Source organism: Mesitornis unicolor, unplaced genomic scaffold, assembly GCF_000695765.1.
Source record: "Mesitornis unicolor isolate BGI_N332 unplaced genomic scaffold, ASM69576v1 scaffold22806, whole genome shotgun sequence".
NCBI lineage: Eukaryota > Metazoa > Chordata > Aves > Mesitornithiformes > Mesitornithidae > Mesitornis > Mesitornis unicolor.
Window position 1 is genome coordinate 14,729 of NW_010193268.1, and position 24,903 is coordinate 39,631.

The following is a 24,903-nucleotide window of genomic DNA, read 5'->3' on the forward strand; positions in this document are numbered from 1 at the left end:
GAATTCCTCCTCCAGTTGTGACCCCTGTCTTGCCCAGCACTACAGCTGCTATGAGCAACAATACACCAGGTAAACAAAACCAGGTTAAAAATCATACTTTGAATCAAACCACTTGTGTCAACTTTGGTATGTTGGCTCTTAACATGCTGAAAAATCTCACTGGTTTCCTTCAGACAAATGAAATTAATTCTAGAAGGAAATACATTATAGCCAGCTTCTAGATTAGGGAAACAGGAAAAACAAGAGGCAGCCTGTTGTGTTTACTTTCCAACTGTATATTATAAATATGCTCAGATTAATTAACAGTGCACTTGAAAATCAAAACAGTAGATTAAAAATGCAACACAGCACTAAATACAATCTTTGTTAATTAGTGGTGCCACAATTGAGAGAAATGAAAGAGAATACATCGGCATCTTTTTGCTCTCTATAGGATTGAGCTTGCTGGATAATGTCAGACAGTGCTTCTCTACTTTTGCTGACCAACAGACTATAATTTCAAGGGGGGGAAAAAACCACACTGACGATATAAGCTGCAGCCAGTGATATACTCCCCTCTCTCTCACATCTGAAGTATGTGGGCCAGAAATCATGTTGGAAAATCATGTTGGGCAAAAGTCTGCTCCTGGAGTATGTCCCAAGTTGCCAAGCACTAAGGCAAGACTTGGTCATTGTGTGCTCTAAGCATCTTCCTTACTTATGTAGGTAGATGATGGGAACTGGCTTTGTGGAATTTTTTTCACTGAAGCTTGAGATGTATGGGAGATTTTACATATAGAAATTGTTTTTTGGCACATATAGACCTGCTTTTGTCACACGCCTTTTGCTGATCCCATGCTGAAAAGCAGTAAGGTGAACAAATCCCTTATTTTTTTAATTGGTGTCTGCAAATACATGGAAGTTCCAGCTCTTGGGTTGGACTTAATGCATCTTCTAGCTCAGTATGTTTTATTTTAATGTTAGTTACTTTAAATACTTGACATCATAGCTTTACTTTGATACTTTTAAGAATTCTTAAGCAAATTGTCTTCTAAAACAGCAATCTAATTATTTATATTTAGTGTTCATTTACATATCTCTACTTCTGAGCTAAAAGCAGGAGTATCTGCAGGGATGGCAGATTCTTCTGGATTATAACATGAAACTAATTATCAGATTACTGATTTAGTCTTAGATCAGTCCTCATCAATCAATCCTCATGAATCTGACTGCTGTAGGTTGAATTTTTAGTAGAATCCTTAAGGCTTGTCCTGGGGATAAAGTGCAAGTCCAGTAAATTCTGGACTAGCAGACACTTCTGAGTAGATTGCTAACAATTACAATTTGGTGGATATTGTTTCCACTAAATGGTTTGGATTACTGTGTGAAACCTATTTATTTTGCATTTGTCAGTGTTACTGTTAGTAGTCCTTATAAGTCAATAGTGGAAAGAGCTGTGAACTCCACTTAGAGTAATCCTGCTACTTGAGGAATGTTGTTGTGAGTCTGTGTTATTTCTGTGTGTGTCAGGAAAATGGTTTCAGTTTATGTTAATGTAGTGCTTTCTCAGTGTTTAATAACAGCAGTAGGGTTGTTTTGTGTTTTTTTTTTTCTTAATACTATTTCTAAGTACCTATGTCAAAATATTTTAGCATGTTGTATTTTCTCTTTTTTTTAGGAACACCTGTGACTCCAGTTACTCCAGCCAATGTGGTGCAGAGTTTACCTGATCCTTGGGTATCTCAGATTGCCAATACAGATACCCTTGCTGCTGTTGCACAGATTTTACAGAGTCCTCAAGGCCAACAGGTAAATATTTTGTAGACAGTTATGCCATTTGATAATTTGTATCTTCAAGGTACACTTAAGGAATACAGCTTTCATGAGTATATTGCTTAGTTTTGTGTCCATTATCCATGTTAACTATCCCATGAGGTTGTTCATCACAAGTAAGTTCCACATAAACTAAAACTTACTGTTACCTTTCGTAACCAACCCTGGTTGTTCCTTAAAAGTATTGTAGAACGTAACTTCAGATAAGAGGGTCTGTAATACATAGCTTTCTTTTTTATATAGTATTGCAGGTGTCTAAATTAAGAGCAGCATTAAGATTTCATGGATATAGGTATTAAATAGAATGCCAGTTTAAACATACATCTCTGCTGGTTTCTCCAAGAAGCTAAACATTGTACAGAATTATATAATGAGAATGTACTCATTCTGGAAGTGCCTTGTGTGTTGATTCTTTTTTTTTCTTTCCATCAGCTAAATATAGCTTTTATTTTGCAGTATTCAAAAATAAAGGTCTTAGAAGTGATGATGTTCCTCAGTTTCTAAATGCTCAACTCCAAAAAAGTGGCTTGATGTGCAGCATGCATTGAACTGCTTGTCCTCCTAACCTGCAGCACACAATTGGCTTTCTGTAAAAATGTAGATCATTGTTTTTCAGTTTATGCTAGAACTCTGGCACCACCATGACTTTGGCAATGTGGTTTTTATTTGGATTGAGAAGTAGGATGTTTTACCTGCTGGGGTACTAGACAAAAATCCCATGCATATGAATAAGAAGCAGTCGCTAGTGAACTGTTATGAAGCACTGATGCAGATAATAACAACAACTTTACTTAGTGAGATAATTTTTTACAGTCTTTAGCTAGGCAGAGTCATCTGTAAATGCTCATCAGTCAAGTAGAGGGAGTGTTTTCATCTGATTACGCTGAAAGAAATTGATAGATCATTAAAAAGCAGAGCAAAATGAGTTTGAGATACTTTGGGAAATGTGGAGGAAAGATAGTGGAACAGCTCTTAAACAAGGAAGCAATGTGAAGTGAGAATGGGAAAATCAGTGAGGTAATTTTAAAGATTATTACCTAGAGAGTATTCTGGGGGAAAAAAAAAGATGAAGCAAAATAAAAAGATTATGAAGATGAGAAAGGAATTAGTTTTAAAGACAGTAGATCACAAAGAAATAACATTTGGATATTTAGCGCAACATGGTAAAATAAGGAAGGGAATAGATATTGAGAGAGGGAAAAGATGGTCTTAATCAAAAGTGTGGACACAGTAAATATGTACATGCAGATCTCTAGGACTGATAGATGAACTGCAACATTTGCATCTATCCTGTCCATCTGTTTTCTTGTTATCCAAGCCACTCTACCCCTCCTCCTACTCCTCCTTCCTGCTCCCCCAAGCTCCAAAGTCCTTGATTTCATCTTGAGATTGTGTTTTGTAAGTGAGGATGCATGCAGGTAAATTGAGAGCCTAGATGTAGGAAAGGACAGAGTAAGAACGATGTGACCAACAAGAATGTGCAAACAGCTAGAACAGTCACCACCCAGGATTTTCTCTGCTTCTTCAGTTTGATTCCTTCCTACTCAGAGCAACACAAAAGGTGGACCAGCCGTATTTGCTCATCTTTTGTGTATTGACCAAGAAGGGAGGGTCAGCTTTGCCTATTGCAGTAATCAGTGAAAGCTCTTGATGAGGTAGAACAATAATAGAAGTATTTTAAGAGGATTTACTGTATAAGGAGTCTCTATAACTCTTTTTGAAGAATAGGAAGAGTAGTTTCATGTTGTCAGACGATAACTTTAAAACAGTCTTGAAAAAGGCTCATATGTTTTTGATGCATTGTGGAAAGGAAGATCAACCTAATAGACTTATGTACGGTTTCAGGGGAGTCCTAGTAAGAAGGGAGGGATTGAACCCTGTAAGAGGTTCCATGAGGAGGTGAAATATAAACATAAGGTAGTCAGGGACTTATGTCAGCATAGTTTGAACTGCGTGGGTTTGCTCAGTGTTTTTTCCAGAAATAACCAAAGGTAAGGCTTCAAGGTTTTACCTCATGGAAGGTAAAAGGACTGCTTCCTCTAATTCCATGGTTCTTCATGGTCCTCCATTTAGGAGGGTTTCTTTCCATAGGGATAGTATTTTCTCCTTTTGTGTTGAGGTAAGTCTGTACAGTTTTATGGGAGCATACGTATTCAACAGATGAATAGATCTGTACATGAAAAAGTCCTCACTGGGACAGCTTCTTTAAAAAAGCAAGCAAATAAACAAAAACCAACAAAAAACCCCACAAACAAACAAAAAACCCCAGCAAAAACAAACCAACAAACCCAAAAAGCCAAACCAAAACCAAATAGGAGGTTGGAGTAAGGAAATTGATTGGAGTAAGGAATTGATACACCAGACAATTGGATTGTATGTTTGTTCTAAAAAAACCTATGGAAGATACTCTTTCTTTCTTTTTCTCCTCTAAATTTGAAGAAAGATTCTTAGGGTATCCTGATATATTCTGATGAAATGTCTTGCATCCATCCACTACACTTTTTAAAGTTCCTTCTCTGATAATACTTATTCCAGTATAATCCTAGACCTCTCCTAGGTTGTGAAAGGAGTTGTTTAAACAATAAAACCAACCACCAGACCACCCCCCAGCAGTATTTTTAAATAATATTTTTTAAAATCTGTCTTCTGGCATTACCCTTACTTTGTTTTTACTGTAACATATTTTGTTGTTACTGTGTGTCTGTTGCCCCAGAGCTGCAGCTTCTGGTTCAACATTGCATCTAGGCAATTTTTATCCTAAGACAGTGCTATGCAGAGCCTAGAGTCTGGGCCATTGTAGGAAGTCAAGTTACATTCCCAGTTTCCGGTTAATTTGTTTTTTATGTTTTGTTAACATAGCAAGGGAGTTGCATTCTATCAACACAAACCTGAGCTTCAGCATGAGATCTTCCTTGTGTCTAAACCAGAGACACTAGTGCAAGCTATTCATATAGACATGTTGCATCGGCTTAAAATTGAGTTTGCAACAGTGCAGTTACTTTCTCTACAGAAATGTTGTTATAGTGTGTGGATTTTCCTGATCTAGGGTAGACCCTTAGGAAGCTGGAGTAGGCTAACAGATTTTTTTCAGGTCAGAAGGAATCAAACTGGAGAAACAGAAGAGAGGGAACCCTAGAAAGCAGGAAATCCTGAATGGTGACTGGTCATCATGCAACCTGTCAGAGCAAGTTAGGAGGAAGAAGCATCTGCATGTCTTATCAGCCACAGAAAACAAATTAGCCAGTAAGTGGGAACAAAGTTTGCTGTAAACTAGAACAAACTAAGATGGAGTAACAGCCATAGGTTAGATGATACTGCATTCCTGAGGATTTTTCTCCTAATTGGAAGGGGGGAAAGACAGTTTGGTTTTGGGGGCTTTTTTGCTTCTTTGAAAAAAAATTCTTGTTAATGCATTTATTTTCTCTTTTAGCTTCAGCAGTTGATACAGACACTGCAGATACAGCAGCAGAAACCTCAGCCTTCACTACTTCAAGCCCTAGATGCTGGTCTTGTTGTTCAGTTACAGGCCCTCACAGCACAACTTACAGCTGCAGCTGCTGCTGCTAACACACTTAATCCACTGGAACAGAGTGTCTCTTTTAATAAGGTAGAAGTAGAATAATAGAAGATTGAAGAAATATTTATTGTTAAGATATATATATATAAGTGAAAGTCTTCTCTTTGATTTCATGTTTTGGCTTCAGAGATTTAAAAAGAGGGTGACAGAGCACTGGAACAGGCTGCTCAGAGAGGTTGTGGAGTCTCCTTCTCTGGAGCCATTCAAAACCCTCCTGGATGCCTTCCTGTGTAACCTCATCTAGGTGTTCCTGCTCTGGCAGGAGGATTGGACTAGATGATCTTTTGAGGTCCCTTCCAATCCCTAATGTTCTGTGATTCTGTGAAAAAAAATATGTAAAAATACTATAAAGTGCTCTATCTTGAAAATTAAGTGTCTAGAGAGTGTAGTATGAATGAAAATACTTGTTTTATGAATTTAGGGCTAAATGACATTTCATAGAATATCTCAAATTGGAAGGGATTCATAATGCTCATCAGGTATGAAGATGGGTTTGATTTAGCAAAGTTTACCTATTGTCATGTATTTCTCTTCACCTTTTGCATAATACACTTCCTATATTTATGATTTGAGGTAGGAAATTATTTCTTAAAAGGAAATGAAAGGGAAACATGCAGAAATTTATATACTCTGTTTTCCCAGATGAAGAAAACATCATTGGGCTTGTAATTTTCTTACATTATAAATGCCAGTAAAACTTCTAATCTTAGCCACAAAATGATAGTAAGTGAAGAAATAAGTTCATGACTACAGTTAAAAGTAGGCATTTGAAACTTTTTAAAGGATGCCAAAATGGAAAGAAAAAACCCAAACCAACCAAACAAAAAACCCATCAAACCCTGTAGGTAAAGAAACTTCATGTGTGTTGCAACATATGTGCCTATCTTAACAAAAGAAAACAAAAAATACAGAATGCAGGAATTTAAGAATGCTAATATAGTTGAATGCCAGGTAGCAACAACCATGCTGGCAATTACAGTAGTAGTATAATATCAGTAGAAAAATAAAGGAAGAACTCAAAGATTTAAAAGTAAGTAAGTAAAGCTTGTTCTGTTATCTTTGGAAGGAACAGTTTGAGTGGATAGTCTCTGTAGGATTGTCCTGGAGTGAATAAATAATAAGGAAGTCAGAGAAACAAAAAACCTTTTCTTCCTAACCAAGATACTATCTTTTACAGGCACTTAGGTGCTCAGAACTTGACAAGTGCTGAGTTTAAAGTTTTAGGACAGTTTATCTTATATTTCTAGAATTTGTTCAGCTAAACTGAAATCTCAAATCATAAAGAGTTATGATAACTAATGGAAGTAATGCAGGTGTAAAAAGGAGTCAGGAAATAAATGGCCTGTACTTATGCTGTATCACAGCTGTAACCATCAACTTGAGTTGGGTATAATCACAGGGAATGAATGCATCACTTAATAGAGACTGTCCTAATATTTAGATACAAAAAAAGCTTTTACTGGAGCAAATTATAGGAATTGGCATTCTGTTAACATGCTTATATACCTTGAGTGAGTTCAGCCTGACGCTCTTTATGCCAGTAATAGTATGCAGGAGTTTTGTTGTCATGACAGTTCGCAGCAGAGCTAATGTAAGTGACTACTTTCTGGAACTTTGAGGATAAGTGTTGTGGAAGCAATTTTTGTGACGCTGTGATAATTTACAAGCTTTCAGTGGGTATATAGTGTTGATTTGTTCTTTTAAGCTGTGTAAGCGTTGTGTTTATAGTATGTGATCTGTGCCTTAGTTCTGCATTATACAAGTAGTGTTAGATTGTGATACATCTCAAATTCCTTGTTCAATGTTCTATAGCATTTCTGTGAATGAATCATAGAATCATTTAAGTTGGAAAAGACCTATGAGTCCTATGAAAAGTCCAACCATTAACCTAGCACTGCCAATTCCACCATTAAACCATGTCCCTAAGCACCTTGTCTACAGATCTTGAAAATACCTCCAGGGATGATGATCTTGACGACCCATTTGGTGAAAATTTTTTCCCGACATCCAATCTAAACCTCCCCTGGTGCAACTTGAGGCCATTTCTTCTTGTCTTATTGCTTTGCTTGTTACTTGGGAGAACAGACTGACACCCACCTCGCTACAACCTCCTTTCAGATAGTTGTAGAGAGCACTAAGGTTTCCTTTGAGCCTCCTTTTCTCTGGGCTAAACAATTCCAGTTCCCTCAGCTGCTCCTCATAAGACTCATGCTCTAAACCCTTCACCAGTTTTGTTGCCCTTCTTTGGACACACTTCAGCACCTCAGTGTCTTTCTTGTAGTGAGAGGCCCAAAGCTGAACACAGTATTTGAGGTGTGGCCTCACCAGTGCTGAGTAGAGGTACCACTTCCCTACTCCTGCTGGCCACACTGTTTCTCATACAAGCCAGGATGCTGTTGGCCTTCTTGGCCACCTCTGGACACTCCTGGCTGCTATTCAGCTGGCTGTCAACCAACACCCCAGGTCCCTCTCTGCCAGGCAGATTTCCAGCCACTCATCTCCAAGCCTGTGGCATTCCATGGCGTTGTTGTGGCCCAGACGAAGGACTGACCGCTTGGCCTTATTGAACCTTATACAGTTGACCTCAGCCTATCGATCCAGCCTATCCAGATCCCTTTGTAGAGCCCTTCTACCCTCAAGCAGATCAACACTCCTGCCCAACTTGGTGTCGCCTGCATACTTACTGAGGGAGCAGTCGATCCCCTTATCCAGATAATTGATAAAGATGTTAAACAGGAGTGTCCCCAAAACTGAGCCCTGGGAAACAACTGGTTTTACTATTAAAGAATGACGCAATCTTTGCATTAAGTACCTCAGCCTTTTCTTCTTCCTTTGTCACTAGTGTCCCCTCACATCCAGTAAAGGATGGAGATTCTCCTTAGCCCTCCTTTTGTATTTATGTAAACATTTTTTATTATCTTCTATGGCAGTAGCCAGATTTAAGTTCTAGGTGGGATTTAGCCCTTCTGATTTTCTCCCTACTTAACTTCACAACATCTCTGTAATTCTCCTGAGTGTCCTACCCCTTCTTCCAAAGGTCATAAGGTCATAAACACTTCTTTTTTTCACGAGTTCCAGCCGAATTCCATTCTGCCAGGCTGGTGTTTTTCCCCACCTGCTCCTGTGCTGATAAGATATATTACCTGAAGGTAAGCCTTTCTGGACTCCTTTGCCCTTCAGGACTGCCTCCCAAGGGACTCTGTCAACCAGTCTCATAAACAGGCCAAAGTCTGCTCTCTAGAAGTCCAAAGCAGCAGTTCTGCTGACCTACCTCCTTCTCCAGGAATCAAAATTTCTTACCGTTTTGTGATCACTATGCTCAGATGGCCTCCAACCATCACATCACTCACAAGTCATTCTGTTTGCAAACAACAGGTCGAGCAGGATGCCTTCCCTAGTTGGCTCGCTCCCTAGCTGTGTCAGGAAGTTGTCTTCCACACCCTCCAGAAACCTCCTAAGACTCTTTCCTCCCTGCTGTGTTGTATTTCTAGCAGATACCTGGTAGGTTGAAGTCCCCCATGAGAACAAGGGCTAGCAATTGTGAGACTTCTCCCAACTGCTTACAGAATATTTCATCTGCCTTTTCATACTGGTTGGGTGGTCCATAACAGACTGCTACCATGTTATCTGCCTTGTTGGCCCACCCTCTGATTCTTACCTATGAATACTCAACCCTGTCATTGCCATCATTAAGCTCTAGATAATCAAAACACTCCCAAAGATACAGGGCTACCCCACCATCTCTCTTTCCTTGCCTGTGCCTTCTGAAAGGGAGCAGCACTCCAGTTGTTTAACACAAAATGCCTCAGTTGCAGGTGACAATACTGTTACAGGTACAAGTATCAAAAAACAAGGGATCAGAACAGTACGATGAACAGCAACACAACACTCTCAACAGCCTTTGCTTGAGTACCAGACATAGTTGCTTAATCTCTGGGTTCTAGTCTTTATAAGAAAATAAGTTGTTAACAAGTGTACATTGAGTAGTTTCTGTAGAAGTTACTGAACAGGGTTGTGATGGAGTTTAGAGAATGGAGGATGAGTCCATGATGTGGATATAGAAATATTTACACAGTTGAAGACGGTGTCCAAAAGCCAAGTATTCCAAGTTGGCAGGCGTAACAAAGAAACAGCTTTTATTTATAAATGAACAACATTTTGATCCAAGGAAAACTATGAAGCTTAGTTCTCATTTCATGATACGAATTGGATAACAAATATAAATAATGCAGGAAAATATTTCTGATTAAGTCCTCCGCATTATTTATTCCTCTTACATGATAACTGCTTGGTTTGCGTTTTTGCAGACTGCATGAGAAGTTGTTTTCAAGGAGCAGTATATTTAAAGGAATTCAGATTGTCTAAATGACATGTGTGTATGAAAATACAGTAATTCTTTGCAAATGAAGCTGTAGGTCTTCTCTTGATATGAGCAGAGCAGTTTGTTGATTGACAAAGGATTGAATAGTCATCCTCTTTGTAGTAATTGCTTCTAATCTAAGGTGTCATTACATGTAATTAATCTTTATTTAAGACTGCCTCCAAACTAGCTATTATTTACTATGGAAAGATCATGTGGTTGTACCTGTAATAGCAGCCAGAGCTCATGGGCAAAATCTGGTATTTGATGTGCTCAAGAGTTCAGTAGCAATAGCAGTATGACATTTAATTTTCTATTCAGGTTATTTACCAAACTTTTTTTAAAGTTGAGAGTAAGAGCATTTTTCTTTTGAAAAGCAGATATACATAAAGGGACATATAAAGAATATTCACTAATGCTTATTTTGCTTTCTCCTAGAAGCTCATGGACAGGTTTGACTTTGGGGAAGAATCTGAACAAAATGAAGAACCTAAAAAGGAAACTCCCACTTCCCAAATGTAAGATCAAGCTATGTTTCTTAAGGAAAATGCTAAAATTTGCCTGACACTAATTGAACAATAGGATTAAATAGTAAGGACAGTGTTGTTTCTTTCGGAGCATAAGCATACTAAAACAGCAGGAAGACAAAAGACAGTTTACTGAATTAATGACAAAATTGTAATAATAGACAAGTTTAAAAAATATTTAATGTAAGTCTATATGCCAGAAGTTTGGGGTTTTTTTACTTCATCTTAAAAGCTAGCATGTCTTTTGCTTTGTTAGCTGTATTCATAGTGTTAATGTGATAATTGTGATAACAAAACATGGAACTAGCTACCTTGTCTTCATTATTTTTCATTTTCAGTTAAACTTGAAATTCAGTTGTGAAGACCCGTTCACTGACTGTTTAAACAAAGAGAAAAACTCTCTCTTGGTTTGTTTTTTTTTAATTTAATTTAAATTATTTCATTTTAGGCCTTTAGTACCAGAATCTGTGAACAACTCACTTTTTCATCAACTAGCTGAACAGCTACAGCAACAAAATTTAGAACATCTCAGACAACAGCTTCTGGAGCAGCAGCAGCCTCAAAAGGTAAGAACTCCATCTTGTGGCTGTCGTAATAATTATGAACTCCACTGATAAAAATGTCATTCTCTACTTCAGGACCAAAAAAATGTCTTGTCACTGCCACTTCTCTTACAGTGAAAGTCTTTGTCGCTAGCTTATCATCTAACAGGAGCTTGCAGAATAAGCGGAAGAAAGTGCTTAAAGCAGAAAAAAAAATACAACCAAATATGTGGGCTGTACATTTTGCTTCTTTTAGGAAAGAGTACCCTTTAGCTGTGTTAGACTGACTGCACTTTGGTTTTTCAGCTCTTTCTATAGGGAAAAAGTGTTTTCCCTACTGTCAGAGGGAAGGCTGTGAGCACTGTAGGGATTATGCTCCTGTCTGTGAAGGGAGAGCAGCGTACAAGCTGCTGCTGCAGAACCATCAAGAGGACAGAATAGAGATTATGGATAACTAATTTCCCCTGCCAAGCTTTAAGTCTTGGCTAATAAATGTCTCACTCTGTTGAAGAATTTGAGCTAAAGAATACAGTCATATATTTCCTGAGAAATTATTAATTAAGAACTGATGCTCAAGGCAACCCAGGATTCCTTCTTAACTATGTGAATGAGGTCTTGTCTACTCTATAGTGAAGTAAATTGGCTTGTTCCTTCTGAGGTTGGCCCACAGTATTTAGCTGCTCTTTTCCCCTCCTGATCCCAATTCCTGATCCCATTGGATTAAAAAGAACTCCAAAAGTTCATTCTGTCTTGATACTGACTAGGTACAAAGTGGACTTTCTGTTAAGTGTTTGGATCTAGTTTCACAGCAAAGTAGAATTCTTAGAAATCTTACATTGAGAGAAACTCCAAGGGACCACAAACTTAAACATCTGTTGGGGATTTTAGTTTAACCTGGGAAAATGTGTGATCACTCGGCTCTCAATGAAGAATGTAATTTCAGTTTTGAATTTGTGTCTTTAAGTTTTTGTTTAGAAAAATAGTAATTTAATTTTTACTAGATATTTTCTTATTCTACCACTTTATTTTACTATATTTTATTTTCATTTCTCATTTAAGTGCAGTAAGTGAAAAAGTTTGTACAACATAGCTACAGACTGAATAGTTTTTGATGGTGGATATCTAGCAATTTCTGGCTTTAAACGCTAAAAATGTTGTAAAAGCATATAACTTTGAAGAGTGCACCTGCTTTAGGAGCTTTTGATATAGCATGTCTAAAAGTAACTTTAATTTAAAAGTAAAATGCTGAATGTCTACTTTGTTTTAAAATAAACAGAATTAGAGTTCAAATTAATTTAAACTATGGAATTAAGTTACAGTCCATTTATGGGTAAAATGTTCCTGTGACTCACTCCTTATTATTTGATCTTCCATTCCAAGTCCAGAAGTTATTTTCTTCAGGTCTGCTCAGTTCTTGTCTAGTCAGTTTGGAAAGAAAGTTTTACTTACACTTTGATAGCAGCTAAAAGATACAAACTTCTGCTGGAAGTTCTGTTCTGGAACTTCTCTGTAGTGACTGCAGTGTGTTATGAGGAAGATTTTGTTTAATTCCATGCTTAAGCAGCAACGAGGAAGATTAAGGCAAAGAAAAGGAAAGATAAAACACAAACCAAAATTATTAAGCAGCTGATTAGGAATAGAGAGGAGAGAGAGAGAGAGAATAGAAGATGAAGAAGAAACAAGAAGATATGTAGAAGCATATCAAGAAACATTGTGGTAAAACCGTTAAATATGAGGAAAAATAGATAAAACAGATAATGTTAGAAGGCAAATGCATTAACTGAATCATAGTAGATTTTTTTATTATTTTTCTGCAAACTGTCATTATAAGCTGTTTAAAAATATGAAGATAAACCAAAAAAACTTGGCTACTACATGCCATTCTACTGTCTACCATTCTCTTGGCAGATAAAATACCAAGAATTTGTTTAATTGAACTGAGAATGTAATGAGAATCACTGAATTGTTTCCCTGAAATATTGTATTATAGGTTTAAAATTACTTTGCAAAATTGTCCTGATAGCATTTTTGGGTATTTTCATTGTACTTCCTGTATGTCTTTCAGTCCAGTATACAGGCCATTGTAGTTTTTTCTCTAACAAATCAACAATGCATTTCTTATTTTATGGGGTTTTTGTTTGTTTTGTTGTTGTTGTTGTTGTTTTTTGTTTGTGTGTTGTTTTTTTTTATTTTGGTGGTTTTCAGAACTGCATGTTTTGTTAGATCTTTTGTCATTGACAACCTGATGTAAATGACACAACACTCCCTTATCTTGCAGTAATTACTTAAATCATGCCTTCTAAGAAGGTTTGGAGTTAAATGTAAATTTTTTAATGACTTAATTGGTATTGCAAATATCTTCATTATATTAATGAAAATTTACTTATGCATGTGCATGGGTAACCAGCCGATATCTTTTAGTGTCACTGTACATATGGCTGCCATCACTATTGCTGCTACGAGTTTGTTTTTTTGAGGCCAGTCAAAAAAATTAAGCAACAGATAGTGAACTTAGGGGGTTTTTATTCAGCAAATGGTTAGTAATTTTCTATAGTCAGGAATATTAATTATTCTGAAGTTTTGTATCGAATGTTGATATAAAAAGGAATAGAATGGAGTGACATCCCATTCAGCTTTCATGTTAGTGACAAGTGGAAAAATAAGAGAAACTTGATAAATAGTTTTTCAGAAATTTTTGCACAGCTGTTTAGTGTAGTATTACATTTTGACACAGTAAGCATTTTGAATGGTATATTACTATTTGTTATTTAGACAAGCCCTGAGGAGAATCAAGAAGGAAATTTTGGTTCAGAGCACTCTGCATCACCATCACAAGGGAGCAGTCAACAGCAGTTTTTAGAAGTGGAAACAAATGTAGATGATTCAATGGATATTCAACAACAGGTAGAACTATTTTAGATTTGATTACAGAAGTTAAAAGAAAAGCACATACTAAGATGATTTCAAAATGAGTACTATGGATGTATGCTTTCATATACTCATATATATTGTGAGTATATTTATCAAATGTTATTGAACATCTCTTTTGTCTGACATCAGGACATGGATATAGATGAAGGACAGGATGTTGCTGAAGAAGAGATTTTCGAGCAAGAAGAAAAGAAGTCAGCTGTTCGTTCAAGATCAAGAACTCGATCAAGATCTCGTTCAAGGTTTCATAATTATCTTGCATTAAGTACATAAAGGTTTTCTGAAACAAACTTGCTGTTTGTGATTATCATTCTCAATTCCCTGTTTTCCAAAAGTATCATGAGCAGCATTTGGCAATGAAAAGAAGTGTTCATTTAAAACTTTTGTGTTAGATGCAGATTTTCTCTACTTTCAGTACCTTTTGCATATCTGTGGTTTACTTTAATTTTTTTAAAGACCTGTTCAAGTAGCAAAAATAACTTACACTAACCAGCTGGGCAGGTTTTCTGTGTCAGAAAATCAGATACTTTTATGGATAATTTTGAATGTGTTTTGGTTTTTTTAAGCTTAAGGTATATGTTCTGTTCATCACACTAATGGCATAAGTTTATTTCCTGAAGCAGTGTGAGTAAATATAACAGAAATGTCTGTATCATGCTTAAATTTTGTGGTTAAAAGACAACTGAACTAGAATATATTTTTTTAACTCGGCATACTGAAATTAAGTATTTTGTAGGTCACCAAGAAAACGAAGGTCTAGATCACGGTCTGGCTCTCGTAAGCGTAAACATAGAAAACGTTCACGCTCGAGATCGAGAGAAAGGAAGAGAAAATCATCTCGGTCGTATTCCAGTGAAAGAAGGGCTAGGGAAAGGGAAAAAGAACGTCAGAAAAAGGGATTGCCTCCTATACGGTCAAAAACACTAAGTGGTAAGTGGCAGCTGCTTACTGTTTTAATAATGTAGTATTAAAGGGGAAAAAGGCTCTGTTTTTCATAGAACAATATTTAGTTTCAGTACAGTTAGAAAAATACAGTAACCATATTTATTTTTTGTAAGCTTCATTTCTGGTGTTTCTTACAACTTAGATACATAATTTCATCTTAGAAGAAACAAGTATCATATTGTTCTACTGATGATTTTATTTGTGCTGTTGTACCAATGATTTTATTTCTGAACAGAGAGTAGCAAGGGTTGTCCCTGAGTTACAATCTGCTTTCTCTTTAATGCTGTCTTCTCTGGGGCATTTGAAGATGATCAGCGCTTGATCTGAAAATTGGTACGCTGATAAGATATTTAAGTATGTGGTACACTCTTTGGATGCCTTGCTGAATATCTCAGAGGCTAGTTTTGTTAAACTTTTAGAGTGCTTTTTAAGTAGCTTTTCATGGGAACATAGAGCCAAAGCAAGTAGAAATGTGAAATGAGTAATTTGGTATTGTAAGACAGACCGTATTGGTTATATCTTAGGGAAATGTCCAAAAACCAATTGGATTTCAGCTTCTGCAGAGTGCCTCTGTGCACTGCTGCTGTTTCTACAGAGAATTTACATACTAAGAAGGAGGAAGGTAGTGGGGAGAAGGACAACTTTCTCCACATGGTTGCTAAATCAAAGGGTATGTGTTTTGAGATGAGTGCTAGAAACACGGTGAATTGGGTATAGTCATCTGCTACTGTATTATCATATCCTATTGCTGCCATTAGCAGGACTCGATTATTGGGATGCATGTTTGTGCTTAATTTATTTTTGTAATGAACTTACGTTCCTGAATTCAGCGTTGTTTAGATACATAATTTCTACATAGTTTCATACATAGTTTCTAATGTAGTTTTGCATTTATTTTGGCCTAAAACTACATCGTTTATCTGACAAGATTAGCAGTTCAAAATTTGTTTTTGCAAAGGAGAGAGTATTCTGTTCTCTTCACATTATTACTTTACATCATTCTGACGTCGCTTTAAACTCAAGACTGTTCTACAGTTTACATGTATTTTTTCTTATTCTCTGACTTTTCACATGAAAAAGAGTTTTATGGTGTAGATTCTCCCAGTAGTCCACGAAATGGGGAGCTATAATCAGAGTGGATGGGAGCTGAGAGGCAAGGATGTTAGTTAACCTGAAGAACAGCAGCATCAATTTGAGGTCCTGTCACCCAGCTCATAGAAAGGAGTTGAGGAGGCTAAATGAATTGTGGAAACTCTGGAGGTGTAAATAAATAAATAAATAGGTAATTCACCTGACAGACATTTTACTTAATGAAACTTGTTCAGTGACAGCTACTATTGTCACTTGCTGAGGTCTGAAGAATTGTTTCATAGAGCTTAACACCATGAGAAACAAAACACTGGTCTACAAGCACATTAGGAACAAGTTTTGTCCAAGAGAAATCTTAAGGTTAGGTGTTCTCAGCACTGCTGAGTACTGCTGCCAATTGAAAATAGTTGACAGAGGAATGCACAACATTGGTTTCCAGTTCAGTGCACCAGGATTGGTACAGGAAGGATGTGTAATGTATCAAGATGATGATGAATAACGTTTTCTTGGTTCAGAATAGGGCAGGCCCAAGAGATCCAGGTTGTCTGGTTTTGTTCTGCCTTAAGAACCTGGGCAGATTACTTGGGGTAGTAAGATATTTGAGGAAAACAACCAGTATTGATCTCCTCTTTTGCTGATTTAGATCACCCTGTGTTAACTGAAACTAACTGCTATGAGTTTGTCAAGGCTTGCACACACCTAGACTGGATAATAGTTGGGAGTCAAATATTTGGAATCATGTACATATGGGAGAAGGAAATTTAAGCTTATGTGTCAGTGAGTGTTTATATTTGGCGAGGGGAATGGGGTAGGTATTTGGGAGACAGATTGCAGGGATCTGCGCTTGTGATGGAGTTGACAAGAGTCAGAAGTATCATGGATGTCTTCAGTTCAGTGGTGAGCCTCAGACAAGTTTATCTTTCTGGGATGTTCCCCAAGGTAAAGTAAAAGTATAGTTTCCATTTCATTCAGGTGAAAACGCAGTACATAATACTGCAGTTAACTTCATTCTGTAATACACTGCTGGCCAATTAGAATTTAGTCTTGCTTTGTTAAAACTGACTAAATCCTAGAGGCACGTTTTTTTTATGGAACTTTTTTTTTCCAATTACTTTCTACTGCTGTTTACCTTAGCTAATAGTCTACAGAATTTTATTTTTTCATTTCTTTTAAAACACCTATTTTGTTTAAAAGAATATGAAACAGGAAGGTTAAATACTCTTACTGAGTATCTGTTTGGTGTCTTTTAACATTTTCGTTAATAGATTTAATAACTATATAGTAAGTAATAGATTTACTGGTCTTGCTTTTTGATCAGTGATTTCTGTGTAATTGTAAAGCCTTTTATATCCCTGCTATAAAGTATTTTATAAGCTAACATTCTAATATTTTGATTGATGTGAATGTGTCTCCTGACAGTTTGCAGTACTACTCTTTGGGTAGGTCAAGTAGACAAGAAGGCTACGCAGCAAGATTTAACTAACTTGTTTGAAGAATTTGGACAAATAGAGTCAATTAATGTAAGTAAGCGTGTTACTGTGCATTTTCAGGGGTTACAGACTGGCAATTTATACATGCTTATTTATGCCTCTCAATTCTTGTTAGCAGCTTAAGCTTGTATTTAGGAGACTGTTTACCATGGGTGTTTTAAAACTGTGCTTAAAGACAGTACACTTCATGGTAAAATGGCTTTTCCCAAGCATCAACAATTTACACAGTTTTTTAAACCACGGTCTTAACAAATAAAGTTACAACTTTCTCATTTTGTGATGTGGCATGGGGCAGGTATCATTTTTCTTTGGACTACTGGATACAAACTGATGTGTATCCCTATTGATCTTGGTTACGTTCCATACCAGAGGGTTTCTTAAGTGGAGTCAATGTGGATAAAACATTTGTGGATAAAACAAAAGATGCTTATAATTTGGAGATATATTTCTCATAATTTAAAGTAACTTAGATTTAGGTTTTTGGAGTTGTACTTCAGTGTTGCCTGTAATGTACCTTCAAAATAGAGTATATTTCTCCTGAAGTAGCATACCTACATGAGAGAAATTTGGAATTTTTGTTTCCTGCTCCAGCAATTTCAAAGTTCTTCTCATGCAATTTCATTCATTTCAGATAATATTTTTAGTGTTTTTCCTATCATGTTAATATATTCCAATATATAATTAATAAGGAATAGTTTTTGTGTCATTACAGAATCTTTTTAAAAGCTCAAAAAAAGTCTCACATAGCCTGATATTTAAGCCCCATTTTGATATGCAGCGGCTAGCAATTAAGAAAGTTCAAAAGAAAGTAATGTAAGAACCATAATATTCCAGTGCCTGTTACATTTCAGGGGCAAACTGTATTGTAAATAGTTCATCCTGCACACTCCACAAAGCTTTAAGTACTTAGATAACGTTGTGTATCTTAAACATATTTTTTATATCTGCTTTAAAATGTGTCATCTTCAATGTTTTTGTTTATGTTACTGTGTGCTCCTAAACAGCATAAAGAACAGCTATATTTTTGACTAGAACTAAAATAAGCAGTTGTCATACATGATTTGCAAACTTTCCAAGATTAAATACGACATCATACTTTTCGCTCTTAAATAAAACATTGAGGCTAGTGGAAATCACACTTCAGGAATGAGGACTCTCCCCTTCAAAAATGAAATACTTTTAATTGCTGGTTTACAACTCTGTAAAAGGTTGTTGCTCAGCTTCCAGTGAATTTGGAGCTGAAGAAGAGGTAGTAACCTCTCGCTTTTCTGAAGTTGCCATAGTGTAGCTTCCAGTTCTTGCCTGCTCCATGTTGTTCAAATCTTTCATGTAATTTTTAGCACCCATTCTTCAGCTTGCTGCTGCTGCTTGAAAATGTTGTAACTGAAGTACCCTACCATTATCACTCTTAAGTTTTGCAGATGCTCAGAATTGTTAATATTGCTGGTTAAGGTAATGATTGTTTACAGTGTAAGCCTTTTCTTTTTTAGTATTAGTATTCACTTAGTGTAGTTACTGTAATCTGAAGTACTGGTTTTCCTGCTTTTTGAGACCATTGCTTTTTTTCAATAGATGATTCCCCCAAGAGGTTGTGCTTATGTCTGTATGGTTCATAGACAAGATGCATATCGTGCTCTTCAGAAACTTAGTTCTGGGTCCTATAAGATTGGATCTAAAATTATTAAGGTAAGTTGATATTAATCTGAGGATGCAGTCCATTTCAAGTACAGTACAGTTTTAATATGACTTGTCATTTAGCAGCAGCTCTTAATTCAATTGCACAATATGGAGGAGAAGAATGAAACAATAAGGTGTAAATTGTTTTCTTTCCTCTCTGTCTAAAATACAGCTTTTAGCAGATGATATGGAAGATAGTAAAATGAAATTATGACTTGATACCTAGGAACTATTTGGAGAACTTCTTAAATACATGCTAGTTATAAGAGTACAAGACTGTAAACCACCAAAGTTCCGTACCTGACCATGTGGATCACTTAATATTACATTTGATAAAATTCTTATAGAGTTAAGTATATGATTAAACACTATGTTTTTTCTACTTTCTTTGATGCTTTAAGATGACTCCTTGAAATGCTGTATTTTTAATTTCCCCATATATATATATTAGAATTACTATAAAGCATATTTAAGCTTTTTGATGTAATTACTCTTCTACATACCTGTTGCAGAGCCCAAGTAACCTTCCTACAGATTCATTTAAAATTAAAAACTTGTTAAAGCTTTAGTAAATAAACACGGAAGATTGTTCTGCAGTGACAAACATGAAGGAAATGAACTGAAATACTTTGATCACAGGTTCTATGATGTAACCTGATTATCTGGTGGGGTTTTATTTTCAGATTGCCTGGGCTTTGAATAAAGGTGTAAAAACAGAATACAAGCAGTTCTGGGATGTGGATCTAGGAGTTTCCTATATTCCTTGGGAGAAGGTAAAACTGGATGATTTGGAGGGCTTTGCTGAAGGTGGCATGATTGACCAGGAAACAGTAAATACAGGTACGGGCATTAACAATGATTTTGATAGCTAGAAAATATGTTTGTTAGTAATTGCAAATCTTCAGAAAGCTTATTGTTTAGGTAATACATACTCTTTCTCAGTTTACTTAAATGTTACTATCTGCTTGTTTATAATATAAATGACACTGTAATCATGAAATTTTGATTGTTGTTGTAGATGAGTACCTAGTAGATTGTCATGACAGTGAGAAAGTAGTGACAAAGGGGAATTAAGTAAGTTAACAAAGGTTACTATTTTTTAAAACAGTTACAGATTCATTGTGCACTCATTTCCAAGTATGTAAAATATTAATTTGTGTAGAAATTTGCAATCTGCTTGTGATTGTGAAAAGTTTTATATTCAGGTATAAGACTTAAGTTGCAGTTAGAACTTGTCCAAATAGGCTCAGCTTAGCTGAACCTTAAGGTATTTCCTCCATAAAGTCAAAGAGAGAGGAAAGAAAGTAGTGTTAGACCTTACTCTGAAACCCTGTTAACTGAGAGGTTTAAGTTTGTAAAAGATTCACAAGTACTGTGTTTTCCTGAAACAGATCTAGCACCAAATGACTGGACTGTACGGAATTAAATGGTAGATTAAGACTGTTTTATAATAGCAATATTTTTTCAGGTCAAAATGCAGTCTTGCTTTGAGTAAAAATTGAATATAAATGACAGAAAATTTAAAACATGGAACATTCCTGGAATACACTGTGTTTAAACTAGAAATACAAAACTTTTTAAGGAAGTGGCAGAAGGGAGAAATGGGGGTTGAGGTGAAATTTGTTTAGCATGAGGATTCTGTCACTGTACAGTAGCCAGCTGGTAACACAGATACACTGTGGAATACTGTACACAGATACAGTGGAGTAATTCATCCAGTTCTGGGCTCCTCAGTTCAAGAAGGATAAGGGACCACTGGAGAGAGCCACTAAGATGACAAGAAGACTGGAGCATCTCCCGTATGAGGAAAGGCTGAGAAAGCTGGGTTTGTTTGTATATAGGCATAATTAAATAGTATTGGAAGTGATTAAAGATATTTTAAATTCTTTAAAACATATAATAATAAATAATCACACTTGCTTTTTTCGTAATAAGTTTGGGAGTTACTTGTAATGAATCTGTGTAGATACCAGATAAAAACTTATTGGTTAAGAAAGAAGAGGACTTTCTAGTATTTAAACAAAAATAACACATTAATTATCTTTTTATATTAAAAATATACCATTTTCTTTTTTTTAAAGAATGGGAGACAGCCAGAAGCTCAGAAGCTGCTAAAGAAAATACTCAAACTACACAGAGTGCTGCAGTTGATAAGAGTACAGTTATTACAACACAGACAGAAGCTTACACTCAACCAGTCACTATGCTGCAGGTTTGTATTGGTCTGAGTTTGCAAAAACCACACACAACTGGAGGGCAAACTCTTTATTCAATATAGATAAACTTTAATGCTGAGTTAAAGTACTTAAATAAAAAATACTTAAGTCCTGTGACCACGTGTGTTTCTTTCTGAGATCTTTTAGAGTAGAATCAGTTGCTGTGTTTGAGCAAAATATTTAGTTTCTTGCACAACATATCCCAACATTGTGTAAAGTCTGCAATGAAAGCTTAACTGGTGAAGACAGAGCAAAAACCCAAAACAAAACAAAAAGGTCCTGGCATGTTATTTTTTAAAGAGAAATTAAAATATGCTTAGAGAAAGTATTTTGCTTATAGAACAAAGCAACTTTCTGTAAGCTAAGCAGTACAATAATCTTTCTAATTTGTGCTTGTTTCTTCTCTACCTGTGTGCTTATATTCAAAGCTGATATGTGGAAAAGTTCTATTGCAATCAGCAGTAGAATAAAAGCTTTTAATTATGCTGCACTGTATCAAAACACTTAGTTCAAACAGAAGTTTGAGAAATATTAAGTACTTTTCATTATTTGATCAGGATTATTGGCCTTACAATTACATGTGCTAAACTCAGTTTTCTTGTACTGTTCTAAAATACTTATTTTTTTCTAATAAGGATAGAATCAGTGTTTTCTAAGTGCTCTCAAATTGCCACACTTTCTACATTTTCCTTCCTTTTCTCTCTCTCCCTTTCTGTGTTTACCTCTCTCCATAGGTATGTTTTTATTCTTGAACAATTTATAGGTTAGCTGTGTATTTTTCTGTTCTATTTAGAATAAAGAAAAGATAGCATAGGATTCTTCCAGTGTCCTTGTTTAACTGTAGTGTAGATACCATTTCAGAATGCAGTCTAATACTTCTGAGTGTTCAGAATATATACAAAGCCTTTGGTCCATTTCATGCTTAACAAGGATTGCAGTTGAAATAAGTTTCTCCCTGTTTTGATGTCATTGAATACTGTTAAGTATTGAAGTTGCTTGTTTTTTCTTTTCATGAAAAAGATTCCAGTAGCTCCAGCTGTGCCTGCTGTTAGCTTGGTTCCACCTGCGTTTCCTGTCACAATGTCTGTCCCTCCTCCTGGTTACAGCGCAATTCCTCCTCCACCCTTCTTGCGAGCAAGTTTCAACCCTTCGCAACCACCTCCAGGTAAGTTAGTAAAAATGAAGTTGAGTATGTAATGACTATGCTCTGTGTGCTTATATGTAGATCATACTTTATATATTTTCCATCAGCTAGAGCAATTAGAGCAGAATTTATTTGAACTTTGATAAAAATGAAAATTTAATAATCCTTAAGATTAATCTCCGTTCTTTGGAAAATTCTGAAGCTTTTAATTTTCTTCTTTGGATATTGCAAGCAGAATTCACTTTTAAAGATGCACATGCAGATCATCTAAAGTAAAGATGGGGTTGTTTTTGAAAACAATAACCACTGTTTCCTCTTGGCATACATGTGTTTGCTAGTCTTCAGTGATGCAGCTTTACAGAATGAATAATGGAGGCAAGCTTTTACTGCGAATCTTTATTTGCTTCTCTTGTAATGATTTGTAATTTATTTCCATATAGGTTATATGCCTCCCCCGGTTCCACCTGTGGTCCCACCACCTGTTGTCCCGCCACCTGTTGTCCCACCAGTCGTTCCAACACGTAAGTTTTATTCTTGTAATAGTTGTTTATGTGTTACGAAAAGCTTAATTGTCTTATACACTGCTTGCTATTTAATCAAAAGCAAATTAATCCCATGTAATGGAAAACATAAAAACATAAGTTGTTGTTTAGCTGGTTTAAGCAGGTATTGAGTAAAAGATTTACAGAACTTTTCAGGTCAACTGAAAAACTATACTTACTGTGGAGTTACAGATAAAAAAATTATGGCAAATCAATTATTTATAATCTGTATGCATTGTTCAATGTTTGAACCTGTCTGTAGCAGGTGTATCTGTTACTTGAGGTATTTTGTGTTAGTCACTGAATAATTTAAAATTTATTTTTATTGTTTTTTATTAATTTAAAGTTTAAAAATAAAAAGGTATTGATTGCTTAGGTTGCTTGCAGTTCATGGTCTCTACAAAAAAAATAAATATTACAGTGCTGACTGAGGATAAGAAATTATTATAAAAACCCATAATGCTTAGGGTAATTAATTTCACTTACTGTGATTTATCAGCCTGACCTCAGCCAAACTAATCTTGAAGGCTTGAATGTATGGTTACTGTGATACACTTCTGTTATATCTCTACAGCCTTAGTACAGCCTCCATTACCAATTGCACAAGAGACGATGAAGGATGTTCCTTTTACTAGCCTTGTTCTACCAGTTGGCACAGTTAATAGCAATCTAGCTACTCCAACGTTATCTGCTGGAAGTGTTTTTAATCCTCTGCCAATCAGCAAACCAGAATCGGATGAAAAGGGGTCACATCTTACAGACCTTCAGATTTCTTCCAATGAAAACAATAGATCTGGTAAGAAATATCTTCATTGTCTGATACAATCATACAGGAAACACACTTCTGAGGGTCTTTTGCAGATTGCAGTTACTACAGAATAGGAAGTTTCAGGCTGGATATGATTTTTGATTGAAGTTGGAGGAGTGGTGGGATCCATCTTTGTCATCATCTGATCATTGATTTCTAGCAGTTTATGCTCAGATGTTTTCTTCGTAGACTCAAGAAGTAAAGCCAAGTCTGGGAGCCTTTTAGAAAACCTCTTAAAACTGCATTATTACTACAGAAGTAGTGATGGAAAGGAGCAGGAGAGGGTAGGACTTTATAGAAATTTATAGAATTACATCAAAGGTTTTAATACTTCTCTTGCATAAATTGGGTGATGGCTGTGGTGTATGTTAATTTTAAGATACTGCACATTCTTTAGTATGTAGAGACGTTCATTTCTGTGGCATAGTGTTTGTTTATCACCAATGTGATTAAAATTATGTAGGTTCATCATAGAAACTGGCAGACCTTGTCAGCAGTATCATCACTGAGTGCATTAGCTGAATATAGATTAATCTGCATTTTGTTTAGAATGCTGTGTCACACTGGCATTTTCTGCTAATTATTCTTGTTGCTGCATTTTAGTGCAAAGTGATGTCTCGAGTAGCTCTGGACTTGTTGGAGGAGTGCAGCCACCCAGCGTCTCAAGCAGTTCTGGGCTTACTGGAGAAGGGCAACCGCCCAGTGTCTCAAGTAGCTCTGGACTTTCAGGAGGAGTACAGCCACCCAGTGTCTCAAGCAGCTCTGGACTTCTAGGAGGAGTGCAACCGCCAACTGTTTCAAGCAGTTCTGGCCTTGTAGGAGGAGTGCAGCTCCCTGCTGTCTCCAGTAGCTCTTCTCTTGCTGGCGGACTTCAGCCAACCAGCGTCTCAAGTAGCTCTGGACTTATGGCTGGAGTGCAACCACCGAATGTCTCAAGTAGCTCAGGGCTTCTAGCTGGAGTGCACCCACCTAGTATCTCAAGCAGCCCTGGCCTTCTGACAGGAATGCAGCCACCCAATGTCTCAAGCAGCTCGGGAGTTCTTGCAGGAGTACAGCCACCGAGTGTCTCGAGCAACTCTGGGCTTCTCATAATGCCACCACCCAATGTTTCCAGTAGTTCTGGACTTATGGGAGTGCCACCACCAAATATTTCAAGTAGCTCTGGACTTATCGCAATGCAGCATCCAGCTGGGGTTCAAAACATGCCTCATTTAAACATTAGTAGTCAAAGGATGCCAGGAAT

General features: G+C 36.4%; 1 protein-coding gene across 1 annotated transcript in view; it reads left to right on the forward strand.

The window, feature by feature from the left end:
• Positions 1-24,903, forward strand: part of SCAF8 (SR-related CTD-associated factor 8) — a 33,039-nt gene that overhangs the window by 6,379 nt on the left and 1,757 nt on the right. The window contains 16 exon segments of the mRNA XM_010187403.1: positions 16-69; positions 1,658-1,788; positions 5,243-5,419; positions 10,188-10,267; positions 10,725-10,842; positions 13,591-13,722; positions 13,879-13,991; positions 14,486-14,679; positions 17,203-17,303; positions 18,846-18,959; positions 19,634-19,790; positions 21,032-21,162; positions 22,187-22,331; positions 22,751-22,831; positions 23,427-23,648; positions 24,264-24,901. Of these exon segments, the coding sequence (XP_010185705.1) occupies positions 16-69; positions 1,658-1,788; positions 5,243-5,419; positions 10,188-10,267; positions 10,725-10,842; positions 13,591-13,722; positions 13,879-13,991; positions 14,486-14,679; positions 17,203-17,303; positions 18,846-18,959; positions 19,634-19,790; positions 21,032-21,162; positions 22,187-22,331; positions 22,751-22,831; positions 23,427-23,648; positions 24,264-24,901 (2,588 nt within the window).